General features: G+C 38.3%; 2 protein-coding genes across 5 annotated transcripts in view; one reads left to right on the top strand and one right to left on the bottom strand.

Moving 5' to 3' along the window:
* The first annotated feature begins 25 nt into the window (after window positions 1–25).
* ARSK (arylsulfatase family member K) lies at window positions 26–20,699 on the top strand. 2 transcript variants are annotated; one of them, XM_041422190.1, is made up of 9 exons: window positions 26–301; window positions 4,232–4,361; window positions 6,234–6,393; window positions 9,000–9,282; window positions 12,721–12,892; window positions 14,799–15,023; window positions 17,698–17,922; window positions 18,006–18,266; window positions 20,587–20,699. In XM_041422190.1, the coding sequence occupies exons 1-9, from the start codon at window positions 164–166 to the stop codon at window positions 20,625–20,627; spliced, it is 1,635 nt and encodes a 544-aa protein (XP_041278124.1). In that variant the 5' UTR covers window positions 26–163; the 3' UTR covers window positions 20,628–20,699. The 2 variants fall into 2 exon arrangements, with proteins under 2 accessions (XP_041278124.1, XP_041278125.1); XM_041422191.1 differs by lacking the exon at window positions 20,587–20,699 and adding an exon at window positions 19,705–19,725.
* Window positions 20,700–22,464: 1,765 nt separating this feature from the next.
* Window positions 22,465–25,191, bottom strand: part of PCSK5 (proprotein convertase subtilisin/kexin type 5) — a 220,101-nt gene continuing 217,374 nt past the window's right edge. The window contains exons 35-37 of one of the 3 annotated variants that reach the window (XM_041422187.1): window positions 24,940–25,049; window positions 23,442–23,628; window positions 22,465–22,887 (exon numbers count right to left, since the gene is read on the bottom strand). In XM_041422187.1, coding sequence (XP_041278121.1) covers window positions 22,484–22,887; window positions 23,442–23,628; window positions 24,940–25,049 — 701 coding nt within the window. In that variant the 3' untranslated portion in view covers window positions 22,465–22,483. Of the gene's footprint in view, window positions 22,888–23,441; window positions 23,629–24,939; window positions 25,056–25,191 lie in introns of all 3 variants that reach the window. The other 2 variants (XM_041422186.1, XM_041422188.1) reach the window with 2 other exon arrangements.

Here is a 25,191-nt window from a genome sequence, read left to right as displayed (position 1 = left end):
GCTGGGAATTGCAGGCCAGCGCCCTGGGCACCGTGGGAGTTGTAGGCCATAGTGAGCGGGTAGCGTGAGGTGGGGTCTAATCTTACACTGTGGCCGGAGCTCCGGAATCTGCTTTGGGAGCTGCTGCTCCTTGGTTAGAGTTGGAGGCCACGGTGGCGGGGCGATGCGAGACAGAGGGCCGCTGGGGCTAGCCGGTCTGGCGCTGCTCCTCATGGCCCCCGGGGCGGGAACAAGGCCGCGGCCCGCCATCCCCGGGGCCCAGCCCCGATCTAATGTGGTGTTGGTGGCCTGCGACTCCTTGGTGAGTGATCAGGGCGTGGAAGGGCACGCTGACAGGTAGGGTGGGGGAGAGAAATCCTCGGCGGTGGCCTGGATGGAACTACAGAGCACCAGACACCGCGACCCTGTTGGATGGGTTACCTAGGCCAGAGGCACGGGCATGCGCAAACGGGAGGTTGGTGCGCGGGGCGGCGGAGGCTGAGCAGGGGCTGCAGCGGGCCCGCCGTGCGGCGGGACACTCGCACCCTCAGTGTTCCGAGCCAAACGCGGCCCGCTTCCCAGAACGGTGCGCCTTGCTCGCATCAGAGGCTTCACAGCAGCCGAAAACCTCTGTCCAGGTGGCTCCCACGGTCTGGCGTGATACAGCTTGTCGCCCGGGAGCGGGGCGTGCCACCAGGACTCTGGCAGGGCAGCCGCCCCTGGAACGGGGCTGGTGTGTAAAGTGAATGCTCTTCGGTTCGTTTGAAAAGCCTGATGGCAAGCAAGGTCACTAAACCCTGTTACCCTTCCCACTGTAAATCCTATGAATGTTAAGTCTCCACAACAAAGGGGATAGCGATTTCTAGAATCACGGATGAAATTACTGATTTACTGAGCACCAAGTGCTGATTCATTGAGGCTCTTATAGGTATAACAACACAGTAAACTTGTCAGACGTGTATCTATAGCAATAATCATCTGAAGGCTCCATTACAGTGATTTATTAATATATTTGGTTTAGCCTTCAGACACAGAAGTTTTTCCACTCAAAAATATTAATCCTTGCATGTATCTTCACAGTTTTCTCACTGTGCCCACCAGCACACTAGAAATGTTTGATGTGTTTTACTCCGAGGAGCCTTGGTTTCTCTAACTCACCTGAACACTCCTTGTTGTGGAATCAAACATAAGCTCCATGGTGTTAAGCTCCAGGTGCTTTCACATTTCATCACTTCTCTTCCACTATTGCAGAAGTTTGATCCCTGGCCTGCTTGGGCTTCCCTCCTTGACTGCACAGATAAAAGCAGTTGGCTTCTTGCCTGCTGCCAGTTTTTCTTGAGATGACTTTTTCCTAAATATTTGGTAAACATGTATTCTCTTTTTTCAAACCCTGTCTTTAAATGCATTCCTTGTGATTTCAAAGATAAAGAAATAACTCCCTCTTTATTTATGTGATAGCTCCTTATTGACTTTCCTTCCTTTGACTCTATTCTCTGTTAATTTTATTTTCAGTAGTCTTTCTTAATATTCCAAAATAATGCATATTTTTCTCTCCAAATTTTCAGCTTTTACTAGAAGTCTGCTTACCAATAGTTAAAATGACAGTATTTTAGATCCTGAGGGTTAGTCAAGGTCTATTTTATATCCAGATGCTAGCAGAGGCTGCAGACAAACCTTAGGTGAACTTTTATATGTCTCCTTTAAGCAGGAAGATTCTTGTAAACCATATTACAGTGATTGATGAGGTAACCCTTAAAAAAGAAAAATATAAACCCCACAATTTTTGTGGAATTCTTAGGGAAACAACAAGGTGCTGTTTTGAAAAGTGTCATCTTTGCATAGTGCATACAGAGTATAGTAAGAAAAATGTGTTGTGTAAGCTTTTCTTCTGAGATGGATTTGAAGGTAGAAATAGATGAACCATTTTGATAACATCACTAGTAGAGAATAGGAAGGATGGGGTACTGTTGAAACTAACAGTTTTTCTGGAAAAAAGCTTAAGTCCTGTAGGCTGTTAGAAGGTCTGGGCTTTTATGAGAAAGCATGCCTGCTTTTTTTGTGGGTCACACTGCCTATGTAGGAATCACAGCTATTTTGCCAAGTGGGACAAGAATTTTCTTCACAGTGATGCTGGATTGTGTTTGGCGTGCAGAGCAGTGACCTCTTGCTTGAACAGCTAGCTTTCTACTGCCGTGTCACACCAGGCATTGTGCTGTTCCAAGGGTTTCCTGCTGAAATGTGCTAGTAGGCAATTCAGCTCCTGAATTGCTACTTGAAATTTACTGTGTGATGGATGACAGGCTTTGCTTGCAATGCAGCTCAAGTTTCTGGACGAAAGGTGATTGTTTGTGTTAAAGTAATTTTATTTCCTTAGGTATTTCAAAATGTAGAAATCCTACACAGTTCTTAGGGGATAGATTTCCCAAAATAGCTATTGAGCTTCCACCTGCTCAGCCAATTCAAGACACTTACTACTTTCACTGAATACCCTTTCATCTGTAGAAACAATAATCATGTCACAGTACACCAAGCGTACAGTGACACCAAGAATATGGAGTTATTTTGCTGCTGTGTCATTGAATATGGTATCACTGTATTAATGTAAGGAACTCTTGTCTCCAGCTGTTCAAACAAGACTTTGTTGGAGAAACTTAAGAGTGTGTTGTTGACAGGACTGCACAGCAGTTGAGTACTTTTGTCATGGTTTGGGGATAGTATTCTCCAATTTAGTGTTCTCACTGAAATCACTCCAAACCCTGTGCCACTTGCGCGCTTCTCTGTCCCCCTCCCGTTCCTCTATGGCAGGCTAGAGCAGAGATTGGAGACACAAAAGATAAAGATCATGGATGGGGTAAGAACGATTTACTAGAAACAGCAGAACTAGAACAGTTTACTACAACAGTAACAGCAATAAAATTAGTAACAAAAATGTACAAGAGGGGTGAGCAATTCACATTTGAATGCTCACCACTCTACTATGCAGAGCCCGACAGTATCTCTTGGCTGCCACACTACTCTGACCTCGCAGGGACCCCTTCCCCTGTTCCTGAAAAATGACATGAGATGGTCCACAATAACCTCCATGTCTTACCTTGTCCCCTCCTGGCTACTGCAAAAATGAACCCTATCCTGGCTGCAACCAGGGTAACTTTCTAAAGAGCACTTTCAGCCCAAAGTTTTGTTCAAGTTCTTATTGTGTGTTACAGCTTTATTTATAAACTGTTTGCTCAAGATGGCCATTTGTAATAGTATACAAGATTAGGTGATTGCTCATTTAGCATGTTCTGGTGTGAGCTGAGTTCAGAGTCTGGGGTGCTGAAGTTAGCTCTACTGGTGCCAAATGAAGTGAGTGTCTACAATGCAGGGTTATCCAAGAGTATTTCTGCTGGAAACCGAATGCTAGGAATTACTTTTTTTGGCAGTTAGAACTGCAGATGCACTGTCGCCTGTCTGTTCACTGAAGAGCCAGTCAGGCTGGGGCTGTGTTGGCACATCTTGTTCAACCAAGGAAAGGAATAAAAGTGACAGATAAAACAGAATGATGTGAAATATGGCACTCTGCATGAAACCTGGTTTCATGTGATGATAATCTTTTACTGTAAAATCACCTATTCAAAATGTTTAACCTTTTTTAAGTTACTGATTGAAAAATCTGTCAAAACAAATAGGTTATTAAAGTGAAATAAGCATTATGAAAGCATCAAAATTAGCATTATGGAAGTATCAAAAGGGAACCATTGTGGGTGGGATTTCTGTGGGAGAATAGCATTTCTTTAGCTTTCTGATCCCTTTTCCAGTCCATAGTTTCAAATAAGTTCACAGAGAAGTGGTATGGATAAACCTTTAGAAAGGATGAGGAATCAATGATGGTTTCACAGAAATATGTACTAGGCTGAATCCCAATGTAGATGTGGCATTTACTCCTTTTTACCTTTCACTGTGCCTATTCCCATTGAATGTGTCATGGTAGGACCCCACCTCTGAAGAACTGGAGCTTGGAATATGTATAGTGATACAGTGGAATTAATTTTACTATAAAGAAATTATCTTTTCCAGTTATCTTTTCCATTGCACTTTTTCTGAAGTGATCCATTTTATATTGTTCTACTTAGAGCTTCTCAACACAGTTTTCCAAACCTGCTTAGAATTGGCAGCATTTGAGCAACACCAGTCCACGGTAACAAATATATGAATTAATGCTGCTGATAGTTTGCATTAATGCTGTTTACATGTTGCTTTTGTCTCATTGCAGGATGGACGCTTGACGTTTTTGCCAGGAAATCAGACTGTGGATTTACCTTCCATAAATTTTATGAAAAGACATGGCACTGTCTTTCTCAATGCCTACACCAATTCTCCAATTTGTTGTCCTTCCCGTGCAGGTAGAACCAACCAAAGCACCAGATAAATACTTGCACATGTCAATTTAAATATGTGGTAATGATGGGAAATCTGAAATTATTTAATGGGGAGGGATTTGTTTATTTTTAGTAAGATCCTCTTTTTTTTTAGTTTGTGTTTGAATTCTTATGGTATTCTCTTTCATCTGTTTATCTCTTCTGTTTCTTATGTTTCTTTCTTTATTTTTTTTTTCTCCTTTTTTCAATTAAGTGTAAGCTCCTGAATCTTTTTTGCAAACTCCATTGAAACTTCAGATTTTTAAAAAATCTTCAGGATTTGTAGAGAAATCATCGATTTTTTTTTTGCTGCAGTGCTGAACCTACACTCAGAACTACTCTCTCTTCCCAATACAAAGTTAATAAATCTTTCCTCTATTCAGCAAAGAGTTATAAATAGTAATAGCTGAATAAAGTGGTAGTTGCCACTGTCTTCTAGATACATGATGCATCTTTCAGTAGCTTTAATTGAATACTTCCATGTTTTTCTTTACTCAATGCGATTCTTGTCCTGTGTTTAATTTCACACTTGCAGAATTTGCTAGGAAGATGGAAGGAGACTATACTCCTCAATCAAAGATTACATCTAAAAACATTTGTACCTTTTTGTTGCAAAGACCCTCCTACAGAAAGGTCCCCCTTCCTCTCAAAGCATACACTGAAAGAAGCAGCAGACAGAGGAAGTCAGATACAGTGTTACATTTTTAATATTCTCTTTATTGGTTACCTAGTTCCCATTTCTTTTTCTCATGGTCACATTTTAAGTGGGTGATGTTACAAGAACAAGCAGTTGGACTTTCTTTCTTTTTATTGATGCTTGAGTCTTTCAGCCAATTTTTATTGCTAAGAACAATACTTTATGTTATTTAAGTTTAGGAAGTGGCACATTAGTACTCCTGTGTGAAAGAAAGTGCATAATGAATTAAACGATTTATCAGTTATGTGTAGTGTTATAAGTAGCTGTGACTGCTGAGCTCATATGTAGGGCTCTGAACCAGCAGAATATCTTTTGCTTAGCCAGGAGCTTGGATACCTGCAAGGAACTGAGGGTGCATCTATTGTGGAGGTGTCAGGGATGATACCAGAAGAGATAGTGGGAAAGAGGGCTTTGGAGTGGGGAAAGGACCAGTATTGCCATGTGGGTTGATGCACTTTGCTTACAGGATATTTCTATTGCTTGTGAAATGACTTAGTTCTGTTCTGGGACTACCTTTAACTCTAAATTAGCACTGGAAAGAGCAAATGATTCTTGATAAGCTGCAAAGATATAGGAATTCACTTTAAAAATCTCCCCTTATAGTTCCTTTGCAACACTTGCCTTGGTTTCCTTTCTTCGTGGCATCTTCTTTAATATTCTCACTTTGTTTCTGAAACTGGTAGTGAAGTAGATTACCCAAAAATAATAAAATTGAGGGCATGTTGTATTTGTAAGAATACTATATTGTAATTCTCTCCACAAATATACTTAACTTTAAACTCACGTTAAATCTAACTGTAGTAAGGGTAACTAATGCTCTGAAAAGTGTAAATACAGGATTGTTTCATCAGGATCTGTACTACCATGCCATTTTCTTTCAGAAATCTAGAAGAATATTTTCTCATCTAATGAGAACTTGATTTAACGATTGCATAGCACCTGGAAAGATAGGACCTTCTTCTGCAATTCTGGGGATTATTTGAGTAAATTTTGATACTTGTCTTGATAATGAAGTAAGATTTGGAAGAGTAATACTTTGTATTCCTTGTTCAATTGTATTGCAGTTTAGACTTTATATCTATGTAATAATGATAAGATTAATCCCTTCCCAACCTTATAGGTGGGGAGTACTAATCACTCATAATTTTTTTTCTCGCCAGCTATGTGGAGTGGTCTTTTCACTCATATAACAAAATCTTGGAATAACTTCAAAGGTCTAGATCCAGATTATGTAACATGGATGGATCTCATGGAGAAGCACGGCTACCATACACAGAAGATTGGGAAATTGGACTTTACTTCTGGACATCATTCAGTAAGGTAACCAGGTAGATTCTCCTGCTGTGAAATGGGCAGCAGTGAAGAAATCATGTAGTGTGCTGTCACATTGTTTCAGTCTCCAGCTGAAATGATAGTGGCTTTAACTTAAAAGAAATTGTGTTAGGTACCTAGCAGAGATCTGTCCTGCAACTTTATGGAGAAGCAAGCATATCTCTTGCTTCTGTACTTTGTACTTACTCTGTACAGGTAAAAGCCAAAGTACATGTCTCTGTACTTTGGCTTTTACCTGTAGTTGAAATGTAATACAGAAACTGGTTTTGCTCAACATGAACCGTTATTTTCTACCACTGGTATTATTTCTCCCTAAGTGAAATTCATAAACTGCTTTTGTCTTGCCTTAAGACTTCCTGACTTCCTGGTAATACTAAGAGTGTAGGAAAAGCAGAACAAAACCCCATATGCATAATAATTAAATATTAATCCTACTGTCACAAAATGTCAGAGGTTTTGAGAGGTTTTTTGAAGGCCGTAAGTGTTCAAAGACTTGTGCTGTTGTGGTGGGTTGACCCTGAATGGACACACCAGGGCCACCATGATAGAACAAACTGTTTTGTGACTCCACCTCCTCCATTGAGCAGGAAGGAGAAACAACAATGACTCAATGGTGAAGATAAGGACAGAGAGAGATCACTCAGGTACACAGCAAAACAGGCTTAACTTAGAAAAATTAATTTCATTTATTGCTAATAAGAAGCCAGATAAGGGAATGAGAAGTAAACCCAAATCTTAAAACACTTTTCCACCACCCTTCTATCTAGGCTTAACTTCCAAATTCTCTACCACGTCTACTCGCAGTGGTTTGGGAATGGGGACTGTGGTCAGTTCATCACACATTGCCTCTGCAACTCATTCTTCATCAGGAGTTCTTCTCGCTTCTTCTGCTTAAGTGTGGGGTCCCTCCCCCACTAAAAGGACAGTCCCCCACTGATTTCTCCAAAGTGAGTCCTTCCCATGGGCTTATGTTCTTTACAAAGTGCTCCACCGTGGGTTCCTTCCACTGGATGTGCTCCTTCAGGAACAAACTGCTCCAGTGTGGGTTTCCCAGGGAGTCACAAGTCCTGCCAGTAAACCTGCTCCAGCATGGATTCCTGTCTATGCAGGTCCTGCTGGAAGTGCAGTGCAGGCTTTCCACAGGATCACAGCCTTTTTTGGATATCCATTTGCTTTGATGTGGGGTACTCCATAGGCTGCAAGTGGATATCTGGTCCATGGATTGCAGGAATCTTCTCCATGGGCTGCTGGGGAATCTTCATTCTGTGTTGTTTTTATGAACATGCTCTATATCACTGATTAATAATTATGTTGTTGTTGAAATAATAATAAAGAGAAGCTTTTTCTTTAATAATAAAAAGGTTAGAGTCATTTAATGCTTCCTTTTTAGTTATGAGGGGATTTTGTTCTTTAAACTTGATCTTAATCTCACTCTGACTGGATAATCGACTGGCCTATGGCCTACATAGTATTTTTTTCTGTATAAATCAGTATTATGACATTGGGTGCAATTAGACACACCCACACACTTCTTTATCATAATTTCATTTTAATGTTTATGAAACATGCTTTCTCTGTAAATCAGACACCTTAATTTGTTCTAAGTAATTTATTTAAGCCTCTTTATGTTGAAAATATGAGCCTAAACAAGAAGTTAAAACAATAAAAAAATTGTTAGATAGCTTTTCTGGAGGTTAAAGTGCACTGGTAAAATCCACTTTGGGGATAAAACTGGTTAGATGCTCTTTAAACAATAATAATTTGTGTTTTGATAAAAGCATGTGATCAAACTTTGAGCAGTTTTATACTTTTCTTTGTAATTTGGTTGGTTATATTGAAATTGCCATGAACAACAAAATGAAGATTAGTCAAGGTCTTAGATAGTCTGCCTCTTACCAATGTCCACCATCATTCACTCTAGCAAAGAAACAAGGACATTTGCAGCTCAGATTTTTTTTTAGTGTTTTAGAGACACAACAATTCCATGACATTAGAAAATATGTTTAAAAAAAATATTTTATCATTAAAATGTTGCCAGTTTTCCCTCCTTCTTACTTTCTTTACATTCTTTTCTGTTATTTGTGTGATACGATTTATACAAGAGAAATAATTCTTACAGATTTTTGTCTAAAGTGTGTTTGATTAATAGTACAAGCCGTATCCAGGACGTTGTTTCTATAGGCAGCCTCACAAGTAATGTTATTTCCCACTAGATTCTTTCACATAAAAATCTCAGTTTACAAATAAATAGTGTGTGAATCTGTGCCAAAACGTGGAGAAGGGTCCACAAGATGGAGTCGTATTTCTAAGTATTATTTTGTAGATGTGAGAAGAGCCATTCTGACATAAATGGGTAATAAATAAGAAAGAAGATTCAGAAGCAGACATTAAAAGGCTGAAGGTGTGAGTATAAAATACATGCACAATCATTTTTGCTCAATAGAATAACAATTCTCCTTTATGCAGGAATTGGAAATAGATTGCAACTGAAAGTATAGGGGAAGTTCTTCAGGAATTCATAATGCTTTTTGCTTGGAGGAAAAATGAAGAAAATGTTTTTCTGTTGAGTATGTGACTTGTGTATGTATTTTCAGTAACCGTGTGGAAGCTTGGACTAGGGATGTTGACTTCCTGCTCCGACAAGAAGGAAGACCCATGGTGAAACTTACAGGCCATAGGAAGCAATTTAGAGTAATGGAAACAGATTGGCAGAACACTGGTAAAGCAGTAAATTGGATAAAGGAAGAAGCTGTTAACTTTACTCAACCATTCATTCTTTACTTGGGACTAAATTTACCACACCCGTATCCATCACCCTATGCAGGAGAAAATTTTGGATCCTCTACATTTTTAACATCTCCCTATTGGCTTGAAAAGGTATGTGAATATAAAATTTAAATATTAATTTATTAATAACTGTACTTATTACAAACTATTTTATTCCTGATTTTTCAAGATACACCCAGTTTTGATATTTCACTACACAGTAAGAAAGTACTTGAATGAGATGTTAGATTTCTGATTAAAGGCTAAGAAAATAGAAGTGACAAATTTGTCTCTGTTGTAGGAAAAGGTTTGTTGGCAGTAGTCATTGAATCAATAAGTAAGTATGGAGTTCAATGGCTAGAAACACATTAAGGAAAATGAGATTGTTGCTCTTCTTAGCTGTAAATTAATTTTACAGCTGAAGCTCATTGTTGTGAACATTCTGTATTTTGTTTGTTAGAAATGATGCTATATGTAATAATTTTATCTGAGTTCTAGAGTGAAAGGTTGAGTTTTTCTGCAGTATGGAGCTAGAACCTAAAGCAACATAAGACACAACAGAAGCCTTCCTTTTCTGTTAACTTTTTCTTTGCTACTGTAGGTTTTCAAGCACAAGATAGTGTCCTTATGTACGTGTAAAACTAAGATATAGCTCTCCATTCCAAAGAAGAAATATTTTTTTCAGTCTTGGATAATTTTCAGTTGCCATTAACTGCCATAAAATATAAATGCACTACAATAGATTTAAATGCAGAAACGCATTAATATTCTCTGCAGCTGCAGAATTAGAATTAGGTTGATAAGACTTTATATGTCAAAAAACCCCTCCCGTGCAATTTATGTAACTTTTGGCCTTTTCCATAACAGAACTGCTAAACCTCTTTATCGAGGTGTACCAAAAATACAAATACTTAGGAAAAAAGTATTTATAAATGAAGGTTGAGAGATGTGCATTTTTTTCATAATGGTGAGGGTTGTGCATTTTTTTGGGAATGGTGAGAAGTTTGTGGGGAGAGGAAGAATTTGGGTAAAAAAACCCCTTTCAATTGCAAAAAGCAAGATCTAGCTTAGTTATTAAGGAAAACTTGTTGGCTGCTGATTGCTAGGTTAGATGTATCTTGGGAAGCATAGGTACTTTTTTTTGAGTCACAGACAGTTATAACATCTTTGACAAATTTTTGTCATCTTTTATCTAGTCAGAGTAACTTAACTACACAGTGCTGGGCTCCTCCCCACTGCTGTGTATACATACTGCATTGTGTGGGCCACGTATTACCATTTACTGACCATTGGCTGGTTCTTCTGCAATGTAGCTCTTTTGTGGTCATGGAAGAAACAGTCTTTTAAAAGTACAGAGGTAATCTCATAAAGAAGTTTGGTTGCATAGATGAAGAACTGAATAAAATGTCCTGTTTATTTGGGCTGTAATACAGAACAGAGTGTCAGCATGGTACGTTTGTGAAACACCGTGTTGTTAACCAGATGGTCCCCTGTATTTTGCACAAGCTGTCCTTCTTTCAGGGCGTGTGGCTTCTTTCCTAGTTGTGAATTACATGTCTTGGTTTAAGACAATTCAAAGAGGTCATCATTCTAAAATGAGTTCCTCCCTTAGTTTCAACCAATCCCTTTCCAATAAGTACCAATAAGGAACCAATACCAATAGATAAAGTGAAAAAATAAGTTTTCTAACAAGTGAAACAGCAACATGCAGAAAATAGCAGTGAATAATCACTAGGTACAAACTTGCTGAAGTGCAGGAGCTCCACAGGAACAAAGAGGCCCCAAACTGGTGGGATGCTGCCCCCTTCTAGTCTGACAGCGCCCCACTGCTGACTGCCTGCAGGGGGCAAAGGGAAAGTGGTGTCACTTGCCACAGGTGACCATGCACTCCAAGAAGCAAAGGGAGCGGATGGCAGCAAACTCTCCTGGGAAGGTTGAAGCTTGCAAAGGTCTACTGGCAGATGGGAAGTTCTGGCACATATGGGGGTAGCACTGCTGTTCTCTGCTTCCTATTGCACTGGCCGGATTCCACCACTGTTGGTGCTGGTGCCTTCTGATCTGCTGGTATGTTGGAGAAGGGAGCAGGGAAAACTGGTCTCTGGACACTGATTAGGGGTGGCCCAATCCCCTGATAAAGCTTCACTGCCTACAGAGTTTGCAGAGATCACTGGGAATACAGTTTCTGTTTGCAAAATGCAGTTTTTCTGAGTTGCTGCAGTTGAAAGCCCAGAAACTTGCCCATATCAGCCCCCTCTGAAGCGGAGTCTTCTCCTTCAGCAGAAGAGGAAGTCGGTCTGGGTTTCCTGACCTTTTACCAGCGGTCCCTTTACTGGCTTCCCCAGGATGCCCTGCAGTTCTTGTTCCGGCCGTGCTTCGGGTCTTAAAGGCACAGTAACAATCTTACGGCACAGATAGATATGGGATACAGTAACATTTTGGGTTACCCAGCACATTACCATAGATAGACAAGGATTGTGGCTTTGTGAATACTTAAAACTGGGCTGAAGTCCTGTAGAAAAGAATCATGGGTGGAGAGGGACACTTTTTGCACTCTTATCTTAAGCAGCTAGTAAATACCATTTGCAAAGCCCACAATGTAACTCCAAAATATAGCCAAGGACCTTGAGCAGTAAGAACATGACTGAAGCATTATTATTTTATCTTAACGATTTTTTTCTGGAAGTGTGTTTTCGATAGATCCTAAGGAAGCTTACATTTTGTTGTGTCTATTTGACTGTTACAAAGCCAGGTTTTACTTTGTGGGCGCTTGAACTCTTGCAGGTTTATCAACTTGTTTAGCTGTCCTGCATTTCCTCCAAGTAACAAGGGAAAGTACAAAAGGAAATTGCCTCAAGTTCCCTTTTATTTAAGGGTATATTTACAAGTACGACAGCCAAGGCTAAATGTGTATGTCAAATTTCAAGACTCTAAAGCTAGTACTGAAGCAGACAATATCTGTGACTATGCACAATTTGAATACACAAAAGATTGGCTTTTTTGGTTTCATACTGATGTTACATTTCTTTATAACTAAATGGATTGACATATGTAGAAACATGTAGAAAGTACTACAAAATTGGATTAATGTAGTCAGTTCTTTTTATCAAGATGCCAAGACTTGTCATCACTGTCCTGGAGGCTTTCCCAGACTACATGGTTTTCTGTGTTGTTCTGTAGTCCTACATAGTGCCCAATCTTTTAGATCCATAGGTTTATAGTTATTCTACAGTTACAAAGACTCTATGCCAATATTCTGTACCTATACTAGCAGAGTGTTCTGTGATATCTCTCTTAAAAATGTACAGCAGTGTGGTTCCTAGCCTTAGTTTCTATTAGATTTTCATAGGTTTTTAAAAAACAATTTACCTGTGGAACTGTGAGGAACTATGGGGGAGGTAGCTGCATGGTGTAACAATTAAGCAGCTAGTGTTTCCTGGACCACAAATTGAAAACTGTGAATTTATGCTATAATTTTTAAAATTAAATCTGTGTTAAAAATCTTGTTTAATTCACTTGCTAAAGTAATGTTAATTTCCTCTTATTTTTTAGGTAAATTATGAAGCTATTAAAATACCCAAGTGGTCTTCTCTTTCAGAGATGCATCCAGTAGACTATTACTCTTCGTACACCAAGAATTGCACAGGAGAGTTTACAAAGGAAGAAGTGAGAAATATTAGAGCATTTTATTATGCTATGTGTGCAGAGACGGATGCCATGCTGGGTAGGTAATGTCTTATTACACAGTGGGTTTTCTAGTTCTGATTTTTTTTAAAGAAAATGCTGATAGGGCTGATCTTTGGAGATAAAACATAGCAAACAGAACATCACAATTCACATCTGGGAATAAGTTGTGGAAGTTGCTTATTCAGTCTATATGATAAATGACAGGATAGCCTCTTGGTGAGTTGAGACCACTCTGAAAAGTAATCGCAGCCAGCAGTCAGAAGCTCTGTAGAAAACCAGTGACTGCAGCAAAATATGGCATGACCCATTGCACTGGTTTAAAACGCAGTGGGAATATTACCCCATGCAAGCTGCCCCTCCTCCCCCATCCCCTTTTGACAGCATGGGAAGTACTAGGAGAGACCAGAAGCGGGAACAACAATTTTACTGAAAAACTCACAATAAAGAACAATACAGATAAAAGAAGACACAAAGGGAGAGAGTGCTCCACCCAAAGGAAGGGTGTTCACCAAAAAAAAGCTAAAACACCCTCCAAAGATAGTATCTAGTGTAGTTTTCCCAGACAAAGGCAAGATGGCACGTGTCATCTCCATCCCCTCCACACTGGACCATGCAGCTCAGGAAAACTAAAGCAATGAGGTAAAAAAGTTTCTGCAATTTATTATCCTTCCAGCCAAAGGAAAAAATGGAAAACAGGGACAGAACAAAGCCTGGAGATAAAGGGTCCAGATAAAGCCAGATAAAGGGTTGGCCCTGACAGTGGCAGCAGTGGCAGAAGCACTGGCAGCAGTGGTGGCAGCAGCGTTTTGTCTCATCTTCCCCCTGCTCCAGGAATAGTTAAAGCTTATCAGGATTTCAGAAACAGTTACAATCTCCCTTGATTTCAACAACAGTTAAGTGAACAATTCACACGTCCGCTACCAAGGTAAGACTGAATCAACTTCAACACCCCTTAGCATCTCTTGCTGAAAACCATGCCGCCTCCCTGACATAAGTGGTATGTTGTTAAATAGTGCTGGAAACTCTACCCTTCTTTTCCTCTGTACCCAGGACACCCATGTACAAGAGCAACTAAATCTCTTTGACTAAGTGCTAAGTGAAATAATGGAAATATTTTTGGGAAGGGGACTGACTGTAAAAGCTGAGCTGGAAGAAAGATAAATTTTAGGGCATAAGTCGTTTTCCTTAGAGGCCAATTTTAAATGTGTAGACTGGATAACAGCTGTTACACATGGACTGAAGAATAAAGTTACATTTGGAATGTCGCCTAGAAGCACATTATTGAAAGTTATGAAGAAATAATTAATTGCACATTCAGAATTCTTCAGAGTTTGCAGGAAAGTTTACAGATAAAAATGCAAGTTGGTCTTAATTTACAGCATTTTATTTTTCCATTTGAAAAGTGCCCATGAATGAACAAGAATTTGTTTGCATACTAACATGAAATTCGTGATCAAATAAGCTAATCTTTTAGGCATATGACCTAAACCAGGACAGCATATTAGACTGGTAAAGTGAATTAAAAGACACAGAATTGCTCCTCCTCATTTTATGAATGAAGATAAATCAATGGAAACCTTGCAGGTTTAGGAAATAAGGGACTGCAAAGTAACTGCACTGCAGTTGTAATTTTATAACGTTTTTTAACTAGTATGTTTAGGCATGAATCATCCTAAAGTTTTAATATTTAAGATGCCTAAGTGCTTTGTTTAACTACCAACTTCATTGATCTTGGCCCTGTCTTTGTTGCACAAATAAAATATACATACAAAAATAGAGGAGTATATGTTGTGTTTTCATTGCACAAATGTACGTGCAACAAAAGAGGAGTTTCCTCCACTGGACTAGGAGTGTTCCTTGAAATTTACATGCTGCTTTGCAGGTAAAGACCTTGGAAGAAGTATTTTGAATGTATCCTTTTCAGTATCTTTTTGTTGTTTCAGGTGAGATTATTTCAGCTCTGCGAGATACTGGGCTTCTTGGAAAAACAATTGTTATATTCACTGCAGATCATGGAGAACTTGCTATGGAACACCGTCAGTTCTATAAAATGAGCATGTATGAGGGAAGTTCCCACGTTCCTCTTTTAGTTATGGGGCCAGGTTTAAGAGAACAGCACCAAATACCAAATGTAGTGTCTCTTGTGGATATCTATCCTACTATGCTTGGTGAGTTAAATAATTTCAGGTGACAATTTTTTTTCCCCTTTTACTATTACTATTCTGTATTTGTATCATAATAGTCAGAATGATGTCTCAACTTTGAGGGAATATAGTAACAGAACAGAAGATAATTTATCTGTGGACCAGAAAAAGTAAAAAATGGATGAAAAAATAAAATAAAGAAACTTATTGTCTTCCTTATGTAACTGTCATCCACATAATTACACTGACTGATTTTATATAGGATTATTTGTTAGTAAAAAAAGGGAATAAACCCCATTTTAGATATGAATAATCCTTGCTAACCTTCACACCCCACAGTTTACTGTAGAAATTGCAGTGTAAACGCATCCAGAGATGAGATTAAACTTGAAAGGAGGAGGACAGGTTCATTGGCTTAGCAAAGGAATGTCTTTTATGAAGGGCCATGTGGAAGAAGTGTGATGAAAGCTTTGTATAGGAAGTGTAAAAATTATCTGGGCACACGTAAAAATATACATTTGAAAATACTCAGTATTGGACAGAGAATAAAATAAAAAGAACTAAAATTATTGAGATGGAAATCACTTTTAAGAGGGAATTTTTGAACAGTTATCTGTGATAAATCATGCAAGAGACAATTCTGATTGCAATTAAACATCAGGTAAAGTTATCTTTTGAGGCTTTATCTGTGATATTTTAGGCTTCCAATCAGAGGAAATGTTCTTTTCAAACCAGTCTGGAAGGCTTGCTCTCTAAGAGGTGTCACATGTACACCACAATTGCCTGGAGAACATGGATGAATAAAACTGTACTTTTAGCAGTAAACGTCAGTGAAAAATCCACTTCTCTATTGTTTTAAGTTGATTTTTTAAAAAGTAAACAGAAGTTATTTATCTGTTTGTGTCTTCTCAAAGCTTTTGAACCAGTTATCTAGTGAAAAATAGGATATAAAATCTGAGTGGCTTTCTCTTCCAAATTTTAATATCAGAATTGTTATGTATATATATTTATACTACATATGGATCTTATACAAGTTATGGTAGCCTATGTAAAGAGTTTAAAAACTCTTATTTCTTTGTCTCTTTTTCCCAAGTGACATAATTGGTCAGATGGTTTGACATCCGTCTGTCTTTTCCTCCTGGGGGGTTTTTCATTTGGGCTTTTTTCCCCCAGAACTTTGTGTGCATAATTCATTCCTTCTGTTCGGGCAGTTCCCCTTCTCTGTACTCTGAATGTCAAAAAGGCATGTATGGCAAAAATGAAAACCTGAAGAGCCATCTCTGTCATGTATTGTGTTCTCAGTCTGCATGCTGTTGCTGACTAGTGAGGAAACAGATTTCAAGTCTATTTTTGTGACATTTAATTGCTTTGCTTCGTGTTGTCACAGGGAAATAATCTCTCTTAAGACGCCATCCAAATGCTTTGGTCAAGACTGCCTCTTGCACTGGCTTTGAGAATAAGTGCAAATGTTTTGATTCCAGCAGAACCTGTGTGATATGAGTGTACAGTCAACTGCAACAGCTCTTGCCTTTTGTAAGAGGATGTAGCATAATCTCCAGGCAGCACTAGCTGTTTTGTTATTTCTGTATGGAAATACCTTTGGCTCACTATTGGAAAAGCAGGAGCTGCTGAATGGTTGGAACATACTTTGCACATAGAGAATCCAGTTACTGCAAGTAATAGTGTTACTGGTTTAGGATGACAGAAGAGCCCAGATCTCTTTTTCATTTGTTGGAATGTAGTATGTATTTGTTCAAATTTTTTTGCCCATGCATGACCAGGAGCTGCTTACTGGGTTTACATGTTCTGGGTCTTCTTAGTACTTTGTCAGATGCTGGCTGGGCAGAGGGCAAAAAGGAAGATGTGTGCTGATGAAGAGTCACTTATGAGCAATTTATATGCACTCAGTATCAACACTCAATGCCAAATAGATTAAATACTACCACGGTGCTCTGTGAAATGGAAAGTTTTGAATTTTGAATTACTATAAATATGGTTTAGTGGGGTGATCAAAAATAGCAAAAATAGCAGTACTGTCATACGTCGTTTTTGGACATGCTAGGGATTTTCAGCTATGTTTTTCAGAATGTTTCTGAAAAACCTTTGCAGTCTTTTAACCTGATCTTTTGGAAGCTAGAGAAACTCCTGGTATAAGTTGATGCTGAGGAGCTTATGGATATTACAGCATCTTCTAGTGGCTGTCTGGTAGGCTATGGAGTCATCCGGTGTTTTCCGTACATGCACTATGTTGATACCACTTCAAATATCATCTTTATCTCCAGTCCTGCGCACTATTATTGTTCAAGACAAACAGTTACAACATGTTGGATGTGGAGCCTTTAAGGTCTTTTCATGCTGTGTTATTCTTTTTCTTCTGCCTTATATTGTCAGAGCAAAAGAGAAACGTTGGCAACCACGATTAAGGAATAAAACAGCACCATCTGTCAAAGGAGACTATTGTGCTCCCTTTTCACAAACTTCTGTTAAAGGTTAAGTTATACATAGGTGATATATTTGATCAAGATGCTGGGCAGCTTGCCTTGGGAAGTTCCTTAAGATATTTTTTATTGTGTATTTTGGGATAATAATTAGGAGAGCACATTTTATTATCCACATTCAGACACTGGTAGCATTGTGTTAGACTTTTTTAAAACTGAAAACTGAAGTAGCATTTCGGGTTTTTTTTATCTTTCCTTAGATATAGCAAGAATTCCTGTTCCGCAGAACCTCAGTGGATTTTCCCTTATACCACTGCTACGTGAAAAAGCTGAGAGCGAAGTGTCACCCAGAGGACCTCGGCCCTCATGGGTGCTGAGTGAGTTCCATGGGTGCAATGTGAATTCCTCTGTGTATATGCTGAGAACTGGCAAGTGGAAATACATCACATACTCGGATGGCTCTTCAGTACTGCCCCAACTCTTTGGTATGCTGCTTCTATGTCTTGTCTGACTTGTTAATTTACTTCAGTGCAAATTAAATCTTAACTGACTTTTTGTTTCTTTACAGACCTTACTGCTGATCCAGATGAGCTTACAAATCTTGCCATAAAATTCCCAGTAACTGTACATTCTTTGGACAAAATACTTCGTTCTATAGTAAACTATCCAAAGGTTTCTACTTCTGTTCAGGAGTATAACAAAAAACAGTTTATCAGTTGGAAACAAAGTTTGGGTCGTAATTACTCAAGTGTTATTGCAAACCTTAGGTGGCATCAAGACTGGTTAAAGGACCAAAAAAAGTATGAGAATGCAATTGACAAGTGGCTTGGTAAGTAGATACAGACAACCTGGATTTCATATGAATGAGGATATAAAAACTTTATGCATTTGTAATATTATGCTGTATTTCAAATGGTAGAATTATTTTCTTATATAACCTATTGAAAGTAAAGATAACTGAACTGTTACTGCTTTATGTCAGAAAGCCAAGAGCATTTTTGTAACTAGCCAGCACAACAAAACTAGAGTTTCAGTTGTTATTACTCTGTAAGTGTAAGTAAGTGTATATAGAAAGGGTATTGTGCAAATACTAATTGTGTGTATGTAATATTTAGCTGATTGCAAAAGTACAGACTATTAAGCATTCAAACTCAATAGGAACTCCATTTATAATATAACTTCCATTTATAAGAAAAAGCAAGGATTATAAAACTTAGTGAAGTAAAGTACCAGTTGCAGTGGGATTTCTTGTGTGTATTATAAGTCTAGATTGAATAGACATTCATCAAAAAGTTGGTAACCAGTACAGGTCTGAACATAGATATGGCTCATGCAAGTACTTAACTATATCAGCATTCCTGTGTTACATGTGATTGACTTCCTACGTTTTCAAGGTCTGCCTCCTAATCTCTTGCTCCTCTCTGGTCATCATCATAAATTAAAAAGAAAAACCCTTCTTGCCAAACCTATGAGTAGAGCAGTTCTCTGAAAAATGATAGTGTGATTTGCATAACATAAAATAAAAACTGCTTGAATGCAGTTAGATCCTGCAAGTAAATGCTTTAATGCCCATCAGTGAGTGGCGAATTGAAACCTAAAATGTACACAGGAGACACAATTGAAGCTTGCAGGAAGAGTTAACAGAAAAATACTGTTTCCCATTTTTCCAGTGACCTGACCAAAAAAAAGTAGTTTTGGAAGAAGGTAAGATTTAGGTAAAAACTGTTCCATTTATGGGAATATGTAATTACAGCAGTGCTTAGGTTTGCTAATTCTTGGTCACCATCATTGCTGCTATAGTACCAGTTCACAACGACATTATACTTCGTACATAAAATGTTTTCTGAAATCTGTTATTAAATGCTTAGTAGTAACAGTAAGCCAGTAAAAATAAGCATAAAAATCAGACACATTTTCTGATGGCTCCACGCTCATTTCATGAGCAACTTCCCACACAGAGTTAAAAAATCTTGAAACCCTGTAGCACATGCCATTATAATTCTTATTAAAATGAGTTCAGGTACAGTTGAAATTACTTAAACAAAATAAATGGGCTGCATAATTAGAGGAAGTATTTACATCCATATGAAAGTTTGTTCAAGAGAAAAAAGAATAAAGAAATTTTCTCACTTTGCAGAGATCTGGACAGAATACAGTATATTGTCCAAAACAGAGTAAAATAAAATTATGGTGAACTGGATGTGTTTTGTGTATGTACTTTTAAATGATTGAATGTTTAAAATGTAAGAAAAATTGTATTTTGCCAGTTCTGTGAACATTGCTTTCCTTGATGAGATGAGCCTTGAAGAGAACTCACTGATGTTAGGTTTACAAAACAGCCATTTGTGATAGTCTTTGAAATGAAGGAACAAATAGGAGGAAAACCTTGCAACCACATCTTGTGCCACAGACTGTCCAGAGAAGCCCAGTGCATGTGGACAGGCTTCTTGAAAATTCAGGAAACCTCGGGAATGGGCCAGCCCACAGAGCAGAGCTTGTTTTTGTTCAGGAGACCAGGTAAAATCATTCTTCTGCTGGGTCACATAGCTTGCAGTCTGATTGTAATATGGAATAGCTGTCCTCCAAAAACACAAAGTAGAAAGATGAAAGAGAAATTATTAAAACAGAAGGCTGCACTTGCTAGTGTTGTATTTAGAAAAGTTTTAGTATCTGTTAGTCTTGAGAAATAATTAGAAAGATTTGTGTTTTCCAGGAGACCAGAACTTAGTAAATTAGTTTGTGACAATGGGGCTCAGAGCTGGGAAATGGTGATGATAGGTAAAAAGGACTAGAAAATATTTTAAAAATAATTGGATGCCTTTATTTCAGGATAAAGTGTAAGGAACTTAGATTAATAGAAGGGGCAAAATAATTCAGAAAAACAGAATTTCCTTTGTGTTCTGTTGTGTGTTCTCTAATTTTTTTTACTGCCTTCCTTGGTTCTACTAGTTTTCCATGAAGTTTCTTTAGAAGCAAGACTAGATTTATTTCGTTGTGCTTTTATTTTCTTGGTCTTCTTTTAGACTCTTGGCAAGGTTTTCTAGTTGTAGACACTGTAAAGGAATACAGGTTCTTAAATTTGTGTCTCCTTGAGTACTGCTTTCAAACTTAACTCTTTCAAAAATATTGAATGTGATCTTCTTTTGCAGAAGATGTTGATGCTCTTCTGGGCATCCATGAAAGGTGTTGATATTTGACTGGCTGGATTGGGATGGACAGACACCCTTCCCCAACAAATCTAATTTAAAGCCCTCTTCAGGAGTCTGGCAAGTCTCTGACCGAAGATGCTTTTTCCCTGCTTTGTCAGATGGGCCCCATTGCACCCAGGAAACCAAGGCATGGCAAAAGGGCTGAGTAACCAAAGTCCTCACTATGGCACCATTGTTCCAATCATTTGTTGCCCCTCCAGGGTCATCTGGCCCTTTCATAATTATATAATTTCATGACATATGAGGCCATTAAAAAAATGTACATTGTCATTCTGGTTTCAGATTGCTCAGGCATAACTAAGAATAAGCCTTTGAAATGTGAGGAAGTGTGTCAAAGCACATCCTCACGGTTGTGTTATGAGCCATTAGCAACAAGAATAAAGCATATTGTTAATTTTAACAAGTTTAGAAAACCAGTATAGCAGTATCATCTTTCAGACTGATTTTTCACTCTTCTTTTCCTCTTCTGTTTTTTTAGATTTTAAAGAGAAAGATAACATGTATCTTTCTGAAGTACCATGCTGTTTTATAGCTTTTGCTAAACGTAGGTACTTGTTTCAGCATTTGTGAAGTCACATTACCTTTTATTCCTCTCTCTTACTGAAGGTGCAATGACTAGAAGGTTAAAATTAAAATTGGAAGCAATAAACCTCTCCATAAAACATCTTTAATCTTACAGATGGAACTATCCTGAGGTCTTTAGGCTTATGTAATACTGAAAATTCCACTGAGACATTGAGCCATGAAAAACTGGTGGTTTTACACAATTCCTTGTAAACAGTAAGCCTATATATATACCCTTACTGTTTTTAGAGCAGATCCTTACTGGAAGCCTAGAGAAACTCTGAGATTTAATGAATTGTAGTGAATAGCAGCATATATAAGATGGCTAAAGAATTTATTTTTCACAACAAATGGCCATAGTTTTCTTTAGAATTATAAATTTTTATTTCTGTAATAGTAATAAAAATTACCAGAAAAGTGCAAATATCCCCTTTGCCATTGTCTGAGCGTCCTGAGCCATTTACAATATAAACACCACCTGCTCATGGTGCAGAATTGGTGCGTGCCATGCTTATAGACAATACTGCCCTTTGTTGTAAACTGAGAAATTCATCTGTAAAATGCAAGATTTCTTGACAAACACTGCAGTAAAGATTAATCAGAGGCTGATATATAAAATATTTTTGTTCTATTTCTTACAAACTGCGAATAAGATAGTTATGAGAATTAGTTAGAATCCTAAGTCTTAAAATATCATGTCATAGATACATGAATTCACAGGAAAGTATGCTGTAAAGATTATGAAGTGGAACATGTTTGCTTCAGGGAACACCAGCTGATTATGAAGAAAATCTAAGTAAATTCCTTCAAGTTGCCTCTTCTGTTATGAATTGTCAAGTAACTCTAATCACAAATTAGTGAACTACTGGCACCCTCTCCCAGCGGCATTCATCAAGTAGATACACCCGTCTTGCTTATCACATTTCTAGTAGTGATTGGCAGGGTTCTCCACAAAGGTCTGAAGAAAAGTTTGTGTTAGTTACACAAATACATATTGGGAAAGGATTATTCTCCACACAAATGCATAGAAACTTGGTCTCTTTAACCAGATTATATCCGGAGTGCTACTGAAAAGCCTAGGAAAGATTTATTTAGAAAAAAGGAATTTCTAGAAATATTTCTAAAAATTATTATTCTTAAACAATAATTAATAGCAAAAAATGTGGAGGTCAGGATGCTATCAAGTAACGAAACATTATTAATTAAATAGCTATAATTTCACAGGAAAAACAGTAGAGTAGGACTAATTTACTGTTAGTAAACTAGTAAAAAGTTATCTAAATGAGTAACTTTCGTCATCATATTCTAGCTCATCTTCCTCATCATCCTCCAAAAGTCCATATTTAAATTTGTGATAAATTGTGCCATCCTTGCCCATGTATACAATGTCATCTTCATCATCATCATCTTCATAATCTCTATCTCTGTATTCAATCACTTGATCCTCATTGTAACTGGGATTCTTGTGGTAGTTGCTCACAGAGGAAGGAAAGGTTTTGGAGTGATTTGTCAGCTTCTCATATCGTCCTTTATTGACAGGCTGGCTTTTGGTTCGTGCCTTTCTCCAGATGAATACAATGGCTCCGATGACAAGCAGAAGCAAAATGCAAGTGATAACAAAGAAAAGAGTTTTGCTTTTTTGCCCGGGGGGTAACGTTGTCTGTAATACACAGTCATCTGAAACAGCAATTAAAAAAAAAAGAACAACAAAAAAGGGTGAAATGAGCTTGCATTTGTCTGTGTGTGTCTTAAAAGTCTGGTATAATGTGTCTAGTGCAGTAATAGCAGTCAACAAAACACCTAGCTTTTCTGGTACCACAATGATATTTTTGTTTTCTTGTGCTGCAAGGATGTCAGTAAGGTTGTTGGGATATCTATTCTTCATTATTTGATTTGAAATAATGAGAAAGAAGCCAAAAAGCTAGCAGGCACACAAATGCAATGAGATTCAGATGTCTGTTCATTGAAGTAAGCTAATTCATAAACCAGTGAGTCTATGAAATGCCAGGCCATTTAACATAGTAGTTGAGAGTGTGAGAAGTTTTCATCTCCAGCACCAGACATAATGGTTGTTATTTGAGTAAAACTTTCCCTATTTTTGATGAAGCAGTAGAAACACACTCTTTATCGATAGCACATTTTAGCTCTAGTCCAGTTTTCAGGCAGCATAATGTCAGCATAATCAACCATAAAAGACTTAGCACTATTCCTGCTTTTCAGCATGGTCCTACCTTGTGTTTCATTGCAGTCACAGCACTCTGGGGTTTTTGCTGGATCAGTGTTGCTGCAGCAGGGCAGGCAGCGGCTTTGCTCCAGGAAGAGCTGCATGCTGGCTGGACAGACTGTGCAGTTGAGAGGACCAGGTCCCTTGCACTCAGTGCATGAGCTGTCACATCTCTCACACTTGGGTTTGTTCTCCTTCAAACACAGAATACAAGCAATGCACCTCTAATTTTGTGTGATTTGGACCTGACCTGGCAGTTCTATCCTGTCATTCACCATCGTGGTTGTCATCTCAAGCACCATGAGTGTCAATGTGAAGATACAATACAAAATTCAAAATTTCCTGTTTTCTGATTACTCAGTGATCTGCTTGTGGGATGTAAAGTGTTGTAAAAGCTTAGAGATCTCACCTAGCTAGGCAGGATGTTAAAATTTACTCATTCTTTTAAGCTTTTTGGACCAGAAAAGTAGCTGACATGGAAGAAGCAATATGAAACATTCTGGGAAAAAGCTAGAGTATGAATTATGCTTCTTCAGGGGGAAAGCAGAAATAAGGAATAAAGGTGGTTAGAAATATTTTAGCAAAACCGATTTCTCTTTGATTGTGTGGCTTTTTTTTTTCTATGGAAACAGCTTAGATTCAACTACTCTTCCTAAAGTCCAGGCTTCTGGGAACCTCTGTTTACAGAAACTACCAGAGGTCATTGTGATCACACCTGCTTTGCAGAATGCTCTGAAGTCAGTGGTTTCAGTGTTTGCAATGCTCACAGTTCCTGGCCATGGTACATGTTCACTGTGAACATCTGGAAACTCCAATAAACTTTCACCAAACTTGCAGTTAGGATTGCAAGGCTGGAAGAACCTGTGCAAGATTGCAGGGTTGTAGCTGTTCATAGTTTCTTAGAGTCAAAGCTCTTGCAAAAACCTGCACACCTGTGTTGTCCTTAGCCTCAAATAAGGCCATTTTCTCAGATTCAGTGCTATGAAGTAGGGCTATCAAGAAGATATTCCAGGACAGAGACTCCAGGGTTTGGAGCATCCCAGGCATGCCTTGCTGCTATATTCTTGAATAAATATCTTTAGAAGGCAATTGGTGTGGAAATCTGTAAGGTGGAGTGCCCAGGCTTATGGCACAGACCCAAACCTAATCCTGTTCAATTAAATATACAGCTGTGTTAATTTCAGCTTGTCCTTCTGCTAGGGCTTTCTGCCGGAAAAGCTGTCAATCAAAAATGCAGAAGGATTTCTTACAGAAAAGGCATCAGAAATTCAAGAGGAAATCTCAGTTATATTGGAAGAAAAAAACAACTGTATCATTAATAGAACTGATTTGTTAATGTAGTTTTGATATCTTTGTTGACTGTAAGGTAACCCCAGAAAGAGAAACAAGGCTTCCCCTGCCTAAAGAGGAAAAAAGTAAGCATACTTAAAGATAGGCACCATTAAAAACTCAGAGAAGAGCCATGTGTTGTTTGTATTGTGTACAAAAAGCCTTCAAGTAGGTACCTTTTGTCCTGGTGTCTCCTGGACTTTGTATTCACCTACAAAACAGTCTGAGTTGCACATTCCATTTAATAAGCTGTAGCTCCATACACAAGATGTGCAGCTGAATGCTCCTTTCCCTAGACAGGCAAACAAAACAACAATATTATAACAGGAAATGTCAGCTAATTTCCTTTAAAAATTATACTGACCACTACTGTGAAGAAAAGGGACGTTTGTCAGTGGCAACAATCATTAGTGCTGAGTTCCACATGA

Source organism: Onychostruthus taczanowskii, unplaced genomic scaffold, assembly GCF_017590055.1.
Source record: "Onychostruthus taczanowskii isolate IOZ18803 unplaced genomic scaffold, ASM1759005v1 scaffold72, whole genome shotgun sequence".
Classification (NCBI taxonomy): domain Eukaryota; kingdom Metazoa; phylum Chordata; class Aves; order Passeriformes; family Passeridae; genus Onychostruthus; species Onychostruthus taczanowskii.
The sequence above is the reverse complement of the archived record's forward strand: the minus strand, read 5'-3'. Positions and strand labels throughout refer to the sequence as shown.